Source organism: Elephas maximus, chromosome 7, assembly GCF_024166365.1.
Source record: "Elephas maximus indicus isolate mEleMax1 chromosome 7, mEleMax1 primary haplotype, whole genome shotgun sequence".
NCBI lineage: Eukaryota > Metazoa > Chordata > Mammalia > Proboscidea > Elephantidae > Elephas > Elephas maximus.
The window spans coordinates 124,028,284-124,040,771 of NC_064825.1; the positions used below are offsets into that span (position 1 = coordinate 124,028,284).

Sequence of the window (12,488 nt, forward strand, 5' to 3'; positions counted from 1 at the left end):
CAGTTGCAGCAGTACATCAACAGGGAACTTCCAAGAATTCAAACCAAACTCAGAAAAGGATATGGAACAAGGGATATCATTGCTGATGTCAGATGGATCTTGGCTGAAAGCAGAGAATTCCAGAAAGATGTTTACCCCTGTTTTATTGATTATGCAAAAGCATTCGACTGTGTGGATCACAACAGATTATGGATAACATTGTGAAGAATGGGAATTCCAGAACACTTAATTGTGCTCATGAGGAACCTGTACATAAACCAAGAGGCAGTTGTTCAAACAGAACAAGGGGGTACTGCATGGTTTGAGACTGAGAAGGGTGTGTGTTTGGGTTGTATCCTTACACCATACTTATTCAATCTGTATGCCGAGCAAATAATCCGAGAAGCTGGACTATATGAAGAACGCAACATCAGGATTGGAGGAAGACTCGTTAACGACCTGCCATATGCAGACGACACAACCTTGCTTGCTGAAAGTGAAGAGGACTTGCAATACTTACTGATGAAGATCAAAGACTACAGCTTTCAGTATGGATTACACCTCAACACACAGAAAATAAAAATCCTTGCAACTGCACCAGTAAGCAACATCACGATAAACGGAGAAAAGATTGAAGATGTCAAGGATTTCATTTTACTTGGATTCACAGTTAACACCCGTGGAAGCAGCAGTCAAGAAATCAAGGGACATATTGCATTGGGCAAATATGCTGCAAAAAAAATAAAGACATCTCTAAAGTGTTAAAAAGCAAAAATTTGAGGACTAAGGTGCGCCTGACCCAAACCATGATATTTTCAATCACTTCATGTGCATGTGAAAGAACAATGAATAAGGAAGACCGAAGAGGAATTGTTGCCTTTGAATTATGGTGTTGGCAAAGAATATTGAATATACCATGGACTGCCAGAAAAACAAACAAATCTGTCTTGGAAGAAGTACAGCCAGAATGCTTCTTAGAGGCAAGGATAGAGAGACTTTGTCTCACATACTTTGGACATGTTATCTGGAGGGACCAGTCCCTGGAGAAGAACATGATGCTTGGAAAAGTAGAAGGTCGGTGAAAAAGAAGACCTTGAATGAGATGGATTGACACAGTGACTGCAACAATGGGCTCAAGCATAGCAATGATTGTGAGAATGATGCAGGACCAACGGGTAGTGTTTTGTTCTGTTGTGCATAGGGTCACTATGAGTCAGAACTGACTCCAAGGCACAGAACAAGAACGCAAATCAGAAATGATCTCACAAGCATGTGTAAAATTGCCACTGTTACAAAGCCTTGATGGGGGGGCCCAGGATGCTACAGAGTCTCTTCTGGAAGAAAGAGACTCTTGGCAGAGGCTGGGAGTGATGAGGGCACTGACACAGATGGGTGAGTCTGAGAAACATCTGAAAGAAACAACTGGGCTAAAGTAAGACTGGGATCCACTCTTCTGTGCAGTCTGGAAAGAAAGCAAAATCAGAAGGCTGGCTGGGGAGGAAAAAAAAAGAGTTCCGTTTTAGAGACCGGAGTTTGAGGAACTGATTTAAACACTAGGGAGGAGCTGTTTTCTGGCGGACAATGATAGTGATAAAAGCATTTGGACAACAACTTAAAAGAATGATCACTCTTCTTACTTCATTGACTACTCACACCTACTATGAAGTGCTATTTTTAGTATCTTCCCCATTTTATTGAAGAAACTGAGGCTCCCCCAAATCAAGCCATGCGCTCAGGATCAAAAAGCAAGCAAAGGATCACCTCACTCCAAATCCCTAGTTGCTCCCCTTCACAATGCTGACTTTGCTGTAGAAAAGGGGTCTGGGGTTAGTTCCCTTCTGAGCATGGCTTCCGGTTAAAACCCCTGCTGAAAATTTGCATTTCCACCCCAGATGTTCTGAATCAAAATCAACATTTTTAACAAGATCCCCAGGTGATTCTTACGTATAACTTCCTGGGAACTTGTCAGAAATGCAAATTCTCAGCAGGGGATGGAACCGAATGAACCTGTTGGAAGCCCTGAATCTGAATAGGTTTCAGGACTGGAATTTACGGCATTAGCCGACTTGGCAGTCATTTGCAGAATACAGGTATGGATGTACCGCGTGCATTTTCCAGCGTTGTTGTGCCTTTAATTACTCCTCACCGTCTTTTCCCTTTGTGCCTTTTTAGCGCCGCAGGTTTTTTCAAAAGACCAGATGCTCTCAGGAGCCTCTTCCTTAGAACTACATTTCCCACAATGCCCCAGGGAGTCCTCGATGGCCCCGAGAACTACATTTCCCAAAATGCTGAGGGGCTGGAGAGGTGAACGGACTTCCACCCCCATTTAAAAATACAGTTTACCCACTCTACAGCCCAGATGCAGTCATTTCTTTCCCCTTTCCTGCCAGAGACTTCCGTTCCCAGCTCGAACTTCCGAACCCATTCTTCTCTCCGGTGGGATTGCTTGGGGCGGGGGCGGGGGTGGGGAGTAATCAAGAGGCTACAGCGCATGCGCGCAGGGCAGCGCTTTAAGCCTGTGAGGGAGGCAGGCTTGTGTCTAATCTCATCCCGCCTGGCGCGTGCGCAGACAATAAACCGACGCCCCGGAGTTGAGGCGCGGGTTTGGTGGCGCGTTTTAGCTGAGTCGCACGTGAAGGGTAGCAGTGATCGGAGCCGGGTGAGTGCGAACCAAGACCGGGGCTAGGACAACAGCACTTGCGACGGGGAGGCGGCAGCCCCCACGGGCGGGACCAGTGTGGAGTCGTGAGGCCTGGTGAACCCGAGTGGGGAGGGGTCCGACATCGCGCGGCGGGGAAAAAGAACTGGGGACCTGGATCCTCGTTGCTATGCAACCGGGGGCGTCGTTACTGGGTAACACGGGAGGCGTGCGTTTCCCGGGAGAAGAAAGTTCCGAGCGCTGCGCCGAAGTCCTGCGGAGGCGCGGCGACTGCCTGGCCGGGGGACGAGGCTAGCTCTGAGCCCCTTGCACCGATCTCCACCCCGCGACTCAGCTTCGCGCGGTCTCGGTCCGAGCCCCTCGGGGTACCCCGGGCCCATGGTCCGCGCCGCGTCCCCTGCCAGCGACGCCACCCCGCAGGGCTTGGCAGGGGACACTCTGTTCGAAATAGCACATGCCACTGACACCCTGTCTCGAGGAGGCTGGGCCCTGGGGAGGGCGCGGCGCGGCTGGGAGGCTGCCCCTTCACCCGTCGCCCTGCCCCCAAACAGTTGCTGGGCAGCAGCTGTCAGGGACTTAGGGCTGCCCCTGACCTGCCAGGGCGCTGACTTCATTCTCCCCACTGACGGCTTCGCCCCATCTAGGAACTTCCTTTCAACTCAGCCGTGCTTCTAGAGGGACTGCTGCATATTTGGATCAGCTATTAAAGTAACCCCCCTCCAACTCTTCGATGTCTCTCCGTTTCTATACTCACGGGTTCCTAGCATGCCTCTGATGTTAACTTAACAAGTGCTTAGTAACCCTCGTTCTATGCTAGCCTCCCCCCAAAAGCTAGACAGTGGAATTCCAAGATAAGTTAGACAGCACATCTGACCAGGAGGTGCTTAAAGTCTAATAGGGGAGACAGGTGTAAAAACTGCTAAATTAGCTACAGTGTAATGAGTTAACACTCATGGATTGGCAGTTTGAGGCTGAAAGTGCTGCAAACAAGGCTTTGAATCTGTTCATTCCTGTTCTAACCCCTGCTGGGAATTTGCATTTCTGACAAGCTCCCAGGCCATGCAAATGCTGCTGGTTAGGGACCAATTCTGAGAACCACTAGTAGAGCAGTGGTTCTCAAGATCATACATAAGAATCACCTGGGGATCTTGTTAAACTGTAGATTCTGATTCAGTATATCTGGGGTGGAATCATTAGTATCGCCTGGGAACTTGTTAGATTGTCTGCAGGGGTTCCAACTAGAAGGAACCTGTTGGAAGCCCTGGCTCAACATTTCAGTGGATGTTTACAGTTTACAGAGATCTTGCAGAAACATCTTAACTCCTTGCAACAACTCTCTATCCATTTGAGAAGACTGTAAGTAGCTGGCATGGGTGGTGGCTTCTGATCGTGGCAAAACTGAATTTAGGATGGAGGTCTAGAGTCCTTTGTACAGTGCTGCGCTGTTGGGGCTTTGCCTTGAGTAGACTTTTTCTTGCCGAGTTGATTATTTATTGCAGCTGTCTGGCTACGCATCAGAAATCCCTGGGGAGCTTTAAACACAAAAGCCTGCGCCCTTCTCTGGGAGGGTGGAGCAGACAGCTTTGCTTTACCAGGCTCTACAGCCGTTGTGAAGGGCATCCAGAGTTGAGAGCCGCTGCTCCAGAGGTGGCTATGAGCAGTGGATGGGAAGATGAGGGCCAGCAGAGGGCACTAAGTTAGCTGCTCCTCCTGCCACGGGGTGATTCATAGAGAGAAAGGAAACTAACCACCTATGAGAGGAGGAGGAAGAACAGCCTTGGCAGAGGGCTGTGGACTGCCCCACCCTGTCCTCTTAGCAAACCACAGCTAAACATATAGTCCTCACCACCATAGTAAGTGAAGCAGTTTCCCAGGCCAGCTGGGTTCTCCTGGCCTGGCTGGAGCCATACTGCAGCTGCCTGAGCAGAAGTGGGAGCCCTGGTGGCACAGTGGTTAAGAGCTCGGCTGTTAACAACAACAAAAAAAAAGTCAGCAGTTTGAATCCACCAGCCACTCTTTGGAATCCCTGTGGGGCAGTTCTACCCTGTCTTATAGGGTCGCTATGAGCTGGAATTGACTCGATGGCAACAGGTTTGGTTTTGGTTTGGAACAAAAATGACAGGTCTTGGCCCCATCTTTTGTGGTGCCCTCATGCTTCTAGGTACAAAACCATGACCTGTAGGCCCAGCCACTGGGTCATCTCGTGCTGTGTGGTCTCTTCTTGGGAGTCTGGGTGTCCCCCCACTTTGAGCTTGTTGATATTTGGCCGAACTTTAAGCTCCTTTGAAGGCAGGGACCACATTACTGAGGCTTGTCTTGTGCCTTAATACGAGCCTTTCAGGAAGGCAGCGTGGGGTGTGCAGCGAGCAAAAGGGCGAGATTTGGATCCTAGGTTCTGGAATCAAGTCCAAGTTCTGTTGTGTGATCTTGGGCAGATCACTTGATCTCTCCAAGCCATAGTTTTTAAGTAACATAGGGGAGAGTAGTAATATTTTATAGGATTGTTGTTAAGAGTTAAATGAGGTGGGGATGTAACAAGCGCTTGTAAAGCACCACACAGAAATTCTTATAACGCGTATTTTTGTTGCTGAGTGCCTGCTGTTAGTCTGAGTCCAGGCATTTGAAGACATTTAAGACCGGCTTCTCCTCTCAGGGAAACCCTGGTGGCGTAGTGGTCAAGAGCTATGGCAGCTAACCAAAAGGTCAGCTGTTCAAATCCACCAGGCGTTCCTTGGAAACCCTATGGGGCAGTTCTGCTCTGTCCTGTAGGGTCGCTATGAGTTTGTTTGTTGTTTCCTCCTCTCAGAGCTTGTAACTGTTTTGGCTCTTGACTTCCACGGCCTCTTTCTTTTTAAAAAGGATTTCATTGGGCCAAAGTGAGGAGGCATAATGGTGGTGGGACAGACTCTTGTTGCCTGGGGTTAGCCTGGAACAAGTGAGAAGGAATCTGTTAGAACAATTTGAAGAAACAGACCAGCCAGTCAGCCGTACTTGGTATCTCCAGAGGGGACACTCCGGATCCTGTTAGATTTTGGCTTCTGGTATAATTCAGATGCCGGCTTCACTGTGGAGGGTTTATTTCCAGGTGCCCGGCTCCCTTGGACTGGGGCAGATGGTCGCCTGAGAGTTGAGGCTGGTCCAGAAAGCAGCAGGCTGCCATGGTGGAGCAGCTCACGTCACCCTGACCTTCTAGAGTGGAGGAGATGACATTCAATCCCTCCTGGTGGAGGTCCTTGGATACAGGATCCAACCCAAGATAGCAGCCCTGCTCTTTAAGTCCCCGATGTGGTTATGACCCAGATAGCTCAGGAACTGACCCGTGCTTTCCTCTGTCTACCACTGGCAGGCAGGAACCATCCAGCTCTTGGTTTATGCCAAAAAGAGTAGAAAGCTTTCCCAGCCTGAGGTCCTTCCACACGAATTGCTTGATTTGCAACCCTGCTTGATCCTGCAACCCTCAGGAGGGGCTTAGAGCAGCTGTTTCTGGGCCAGAAATGCTCCTGAATATAGTATTTTTAGAACCCCTTCTTGGACGCTCCCACTAAGCGGGAATAGCAGGATGCTTCTCTCCCCTTTCCTCCATCCTGAGGCTCTGGATTTCTGGCCAGCCTCCTGAGTGCCACGGTAACTGCAAAAACTTCAAAAGCCTGGCTGCGCCTACCTCAGGGCCGTGGCTTGGCATCCCTTCATCAGATCTGAATCTTGGAAACTCCCTGGAGCTATGCGTTGGTTTCTGAGCCCAGGAGAGAAAGGTGCTATTTGACATTTCTCAAGCCTGGTGGCACATAGAAGGTGGATGTGCAAACATTTTTTGTGGCTGATCTTCATCTGGTTGAATGGGTAGGTACTTGTTGGGTCTTAACTTGCCTATGTCATCACGTTACAGACAAGCTCAGAGCACAAAGTGGTTAGGTGCATTTTTACCAGTAATTCCCTGAGACGATTTGTAGATGTCAGGTTTATTTTTGCTCATGAATCATCCATTGTCTGGCTTTCTAAATCCCTTCTGAGACTTAAGTTGGAGCCATACAGCAAGATGGTTGTGTGAACGGGTTCTGATAGCAGATGTCAGATGCACCTGGATTCAAAACTTGGTTTCCCTACTTACTACCTACCCTTCCTCAGTTTTCTCATCAGTAAAAATGGGGGATGATAACAACACCCACCTGATAGGTTGTGACGATGGAATGGAATCAGTGCCATATGACAAGACCTAGCTAAATGTTTGCTTTTTATTAATAACAATGTCTCTCTTTAAAGTGTTGTCTTTAACCCTTTGCCTAATTTGGGGGCGGAGAGAGTTGAGGTCATCCTGAGTCAGTGGCTCTCAGCTTTGTACCGTGGAATCACCTAGGGGAGCTTTTATGGTTCTTGTGCCTAGGCCACACCCAGACAAATGGCATCAGAGCCGGTGGGTTTGGACACGGGCAGTGTTACTTTGTGCAGCTCCCGGGTGATTCTGCTGAGCTGCCACAGTTGAAAACCACTGTATGACCTTGACGGCCAACGAGTAGGGGATTTGGAAGCAGAAAGTCTGTGTCTTAGCCCACTTCTAAGCCTCCTTTTCTTCTTGTCTATACACATGGGGACATGAGGATAATCCCACCCCCTCACCTGATGGTCCTGCAGAGCAGATTGTGTACCTGCAGTTGTTATTGTCAGAGCACATAGTTGTGAACTTTTCTGTACATCTTTATATGGTGGTAATTCTATTTGTGTGCTATTTTTTTTAAGCTGTTTTTTTTTTTTTCTATCAGTTTTATCATAAGTAGATTATAAGCTCCTTGGGGACAAAGCCTTAAAGTCTTATTATTCTCTTAGGCCCATAGCACCCAATACACAGGCCTTCAGATTTTTAGAGCTAGAATAAACCTTAAAGAGATCTTGTCCATCCACCCCTAAGGCATTGGAGAATACTTGCTGTCTAATTAATATACAAGTGGTCTGGGAAGTGAAAGGAGAGCCCGGGAATCAGATGGTTGTGCCCAGACTGAGTTGAAAGTCCCAATTCTTTCTTTCTCAGTGAACAACTTTCTAGCTTCAGCTTGGGTGCTTGGGGTGGGTGGGGGGGGGGGGGCAAATCCTAGCTGGCAGAATGGGTTTCTCCCACTCCTGGCTCCCTGCTTACCCTGTACTTCTTTCCTGGCAGACCCAGCCATGGCAGCAGGCTCAGGAAGCAGCTCTCCATGGGGGAAGCATCTGTACAAAGCCATCCTGATAGTCCTGGTGGCCCTCGTCCTCCTCCACTCAGCATCATCCCAGTCCCATCGAGACTTTGCACCACCAGGGCAGCAGAAGAGGGAGGCCCCTGTCGATCTCTTGACTCAGATAGGCCGATCTGTGCGAGGGACCCTGGATGCCTGGATCGGGCCAGAGACCGTGCAGCTGGTTTCGGAGGTAAGGAAGAGAGTCCCCACTGTGATTGCAGGTGTGATCAATGGTAAAGGGAGAGACAGCGCTGCTCCCGGCCAGTCCATCTTGGCTCCACGTCCTCTCTGTGTCATAATCCCTAGTGCAGAGAGGCCCAAATGCCACAAAAAGAAACCAGAAGGTACCTGCCTTTTGCTTTCATTGTTTGATTCCTACCCTAGGGCCTTTTAGCTCCTCCCCCATTTTTCCCTGGTTCCTGCCCTTTCTTGGCGAGAAAGACTGAGGAATGAGCCACCTTTATAAACCCATCACTGGGTGACCGTAGAGTCTGATTTTGGTTTAAATCTGATCTAAAGTCTTTACTTTTTTTCCTTTTTATTGTGCTTTAAGGTGAAAACTTACAGAGCAAATTAGTTTCCCATCCCATAGTTTGCACATAAAGTGTTTCATGACCTCGGTTTTATTCCTCACCGTGTGTCAGCACTCTCCCCATTTCCATCCTGGGTTCCCCATATCCTTTCATCCTGATTTTCTACCCCTTCCTGCCTTCTTATCTTTGCTTTTGGGCAGATAATATAATACCCTTTTGATCTCATATAACTTAGAGAGTTCTAAGGAGTACGTTCCTCTCGGGTGTTATTGTTTATTTTATGTGCTTGTCTATTGTTTGGCTGGGAGATGGTCTCTGGGAATGCCTTCCTTTCCAGGACAGAAGGGTGTCTTAGGGCTATAGTCTCGGGGGTTAACCTAAAGTCTTAAGTTGTCAAATACCAAGACCTGAATTGTTTCCTTCACCTATAAGGATGTGTGTTGCGGGGAGAAGGAGGGGAGGTGGCTTAGGAGCTTAAGACAGTTTCTTCAGCCTGCTGGCACCCCAGGGACGGTGCTTCATGCCTTGCCGGGTCATACTGACAGGCTGGGACTACCATTTATAAAGCATAGTACACCTGGTTGACTTTGTTTTCATTGACGGGCCCTAGCTCTTTACAGATATCATTTCACACATTGTCATGGTTCTCCTGGAGGCTAGGGGCACCCCAGTTTTATAGGGTGGCTGCTAAAGGGATTTGTTGATGTCCACTCTCCCACATACACATACTCCTCCCACCAAAGTCTCTTAGCAAATCAGTTGAGTGAGACCCCAGGTGTCCTGGCTTCCAGCTCAGGAAGGAGAGATGGCCTGCTATCCCTTCTGTGCACTGCAAGCCAGGTGTGGGAAGGACCCTAGGCAGGCCCAGGGCCCACACACCTCTGACCCGGGCCTGTCCAGAGACATTCTTGCCAGCCTTGCCCGAGCAGTCGTGCTTAGGCTGGGAGGAGAGGAGCGTCATTAATTATGGACTCGTCTCACCCGTGCTCTTTCCACAGACTTCGTCTCAGGCGATGTGGGCCATCTCTTCAGCCATCTCTGTGGCCTTCTTTGCTCTGTCTGGGATTGTTGCACAACTTCTGAACGCCTTGGGGCTAGATGGTGAGTGGCAAAGCACTAGTTAGGTCACCCAGAGCTTGGCCCATGACTTGTGTTGTGGGAGCTGATCTCTTGTCAGGGTCAAGACCTTTCCAAGCTGTTCAACACTCCCCAGGTTTCCCCAGAGGCGTGGCTTACGCGCAGCTGATAATTACTACCACATACATGGTGTTTAGGTCCCCTGGTGGTGTTCTTCTTGGCTACTAATCTAAAGGTGTCACGGAAGAAGGGCCTGGTGATCTGCTTCCATAAAGAGTACTGCCAAAAACCTATATGGAGCAGTTCTACCATGTAACTCATGGAGTTTAAGTGAGTCAGAATCGACTCAGCGGCAGTGCTGTTTTTGTTTTTTTCAAACCAGGAGTTCACTTCATGGCAGGCACCATGCTAAGCTGTAGTATCTCATTTGATTATTAACCACAACCCAATGAGGCGGATAGAATTGTTCTCATTTACTAGATGAAACAGAGGCTCAGAAGAGGGATGTAATCTCCCGAAGGTCCAGCAGGAAACAGAGCTGAAATTCAAACCCATGTCTCGTTAACTCTGTGGGAAGGGATTATTCCTTTGTAAGGGGTTTTTTTTTTAAGGGGGTTAGCGCCTGCCAACCTGTTTGTTTCTTGCCTCCCCCTCCTCCACCCCGCCGTCACCACTTCTCCAAGTTGGCTGACACTGTGACTCTCCTTCCTTCCAGGTGATCACCTCACCCAGGGACTGAAGCTCAGCCCCGGGCAGGTCCAGACCTTCCTGCTGTGGGGAGCCGGGGCCCTGGTCATCTACTGGTTGCTGTCCCTGCTCCTCGGCTTACTCTTGGCCTTGCTGGGACGGATCCTGTGGGGCCTGAAGCTTGTCATCTTCCTGGCAGGCTTTGTGGCCCTGGTGAGGTCGGTCCCCGACCCTTCCACCCGGGCCCTGCTGCTGCTGGCCCTGCTGACCCTCTACGCCTTGCTGAGCCGGCTCACCGGCACCCGGGCCTCTGGGGCCCAGCTGGAGGCCAAGGTGCGGGGGCTGGAGCGCCAGGTGGAGGAACTGCGCTGGCGGCAGAGGCGTGCGGCCAAGGGGCCCCGGAGCGTGGAGGAGGAGTGAGAAGGATGCCTGGCAGTGCCACCTGCGTCATACCAAAGAGCTGAGCTGCTTTTGGTTGCACAGCCTCCCTCCAGCCCCCTGCCCTTTTCTTGCCCTGTCTCCGAACCTCCAGAACCTTTGCCTTTACGCCAGACCCCCTAGCTCAGCAAGAGGAAGCTCATTCCCCCTGCTGGTCCCCAGGGGCCCTGTCTCCTGAGGTTCTCTGTCTGGGTTGGTTTTCATAACCCTTGCTGTGCTCCCAGCCTGTCTGAACAGGGCAGGTTGGATAGAAGGCAGCCCCAGCTTCTGCATCTGCTGTCAGCCAGCATCACTGCCACTGGTCTCCCCTGACGTTGACTGGCTCCCCCTGCTGTTGCCTCGCCCCCTCCTGCTGCTCTTGTTCATCTGTCCTGTAGCTCGTCCCTTGCAAGTCCCTGCTCCCTGCCTGGTTTCTTCTTCCTTCCAGCCCTGTACTCCAACCAAAGCACAGTCCCTCAAGGCAGGCCCCTGCCCTCTTCCCTGCCCTGCAGTGGGGAAGAAGCCAGGGATGTGGGGGCCTGAGGATGGGGGGCAGGGTCCCCGAGGCCTGTGGTAGAGTTCCAGCATGGGGCTGGGGGTGAAGATGGACACTGAGTCTGTTACAAGTGCCTTAATCCAGCCAGCGGGGCCCTCTGCTTGCCAGTGGCTGTGCTGTGTGGAGGCAAGTGGACTGTGTCTGCTTCGTGTCAAGAAGAGAGCAGCTCCCTGCAGAATCTTGATTCCCTTTCAGCCAAAGCAAAAGAGGGCTGCTTCTTCATAGGCTTGTGCCTGCAAGTGGGACCCTGCAAGGGGCCGTCAGGTTCCCTGTGGGCATTCAGAGACCCTGAAGGAGGAAGGTGGACCATCTCCTTGTCTGCACAGTCCAGGCTATTCTCTGTCCGCTCATTGCCACCGAGGCCCAGTAGGAGCACAGAAACCAGATTCGTCCCATTGTCCCTTTCCCTGCTCGTGCTCTGTGCGGGGCAGAGTGGGCCTACTGGCTGACCCTTCTCTACTGGGTCCTCATTCTTAGCCATGAAAGGCCGCTTCTTCCCTGGAAGCTCTGGTAGGGGTGGGTGTTCTCAGCCAGGCCTGGCATATGATGTGAAGAATAAATGCCCAATTCTTACTGTTAAGGTTTGATGTGGAATCACAGCTGCAGTGATAAGTATATTTTTATCAGTGCTTGGTTGGTTTTTAAATAAAGTGCACGCTATTTTATTATCTTGTTCCATGTGAAATCTATTTACTGAAGGTCTGGATCGCTTTGATTTCTCCCTCTACTGCTGAACTGATTTCTGCAGGATCATCCTGCTTTCTTGACTTCTCCCGGTAAGAGTGGTGTGACTCCAGCCCGGGGGTGGCAGGGAGGGAGCAGGAAAGGCAGGCTGGCACCAGGTACCCTCCCCTCCTGGAGGAGTGAGGAAGATGTCCCTCATCACAGACCTTCCAGGGACCAGCCAGCACTGTTGGAATAGTGGGGGGGTGGGGGAGGGAGGAAGAGCAGAGGGGAGCTAGCCAGCAGCCACAGGGAGACCAGCCTGCCCTCCCTGCCCCTCCCTGCCCCCCACCCCGGGCTCCTCTCAGACCCAGGTTGGGATTTGGTCTTAAATAAAATCTGTCCGGGGCTCACCAGCATCCGTGCCTCCCCATCGGTGCCCTCTAGGTCTCAAAGCCCCTGCACCATGGTTCTCAAGCAGGTCCACAGGGTGGATCAGTTGTTCTGTGGAAAGGCACGGTTTTTTAAAGCTGTCCAGGGGATTAATGTGCAGCTAGCTCCCCTGCCCTGGACCTCTCCCAGGCAGTGACCCCTGAGCCAGGCCTGCCTTGAGGAGAGAGACCAGCCCTCACCTTTCCCAGGCCCACAGGCCTCTCCCTGGGGTGGGACCGAGAGTGAGAGGAGCTGCCTGCACCTGGAGCCTTTCCCGT

General features: G+C 50.8%; 1 protein-coding gene across 1 annotated transcript; it reads left to right on the forward strand.

Annotated features, from left to right (window-relative positions):
• Positions 1–2,482: 2,482 nt before the first annotated feature.
• On the forward strand, positions 2,483–11,788 carry TMEM109 (transmembrane protein 109). The gene is made up of 4 exons (XM_049892124.1): positions 2,483–2,638; positions 7,788–8,035; positions 9,377–9,479; positions 10,171–11,788. Exons 2-4 carry the CDS (start codon positions 7,796–7,798, stop codon positions 10,560–10,562), a joined length of 735 nt encoding a protein of 244 aa, XP_049748081.1. The 5' UTR covers positions 2,483–2,638; positions 7,788–7,795; the 3' UTR covers positions 10,563–11,788.
• Positions 11,789–12,488: the final 700 nt, after the last annotated feature.

Coding starts and splice junctions, on each gene's coding strand:
- TMEM109 (XM_049892124.1), top strand. CDS start 7,796: ATGGCAGCAGGCTCAGGAAGCAGCTCTCCATGGGGGAAGCATCTGTAC. Junction 8,036..9,376: donor CCGTGCAGCTGGTTTCGGAG/GTAAGGAAGAGA, acceptor CTCTTTCCACAG/ACTTCGTCTCAGGCGATGTG. Junction 9,480..10,170: donor GAACGCCTTGGGGCTAGATG/GTGAGTGGCAAA, acceptor CCTTCCTTCCAG/GTGATCACCTCACCCAGGGA.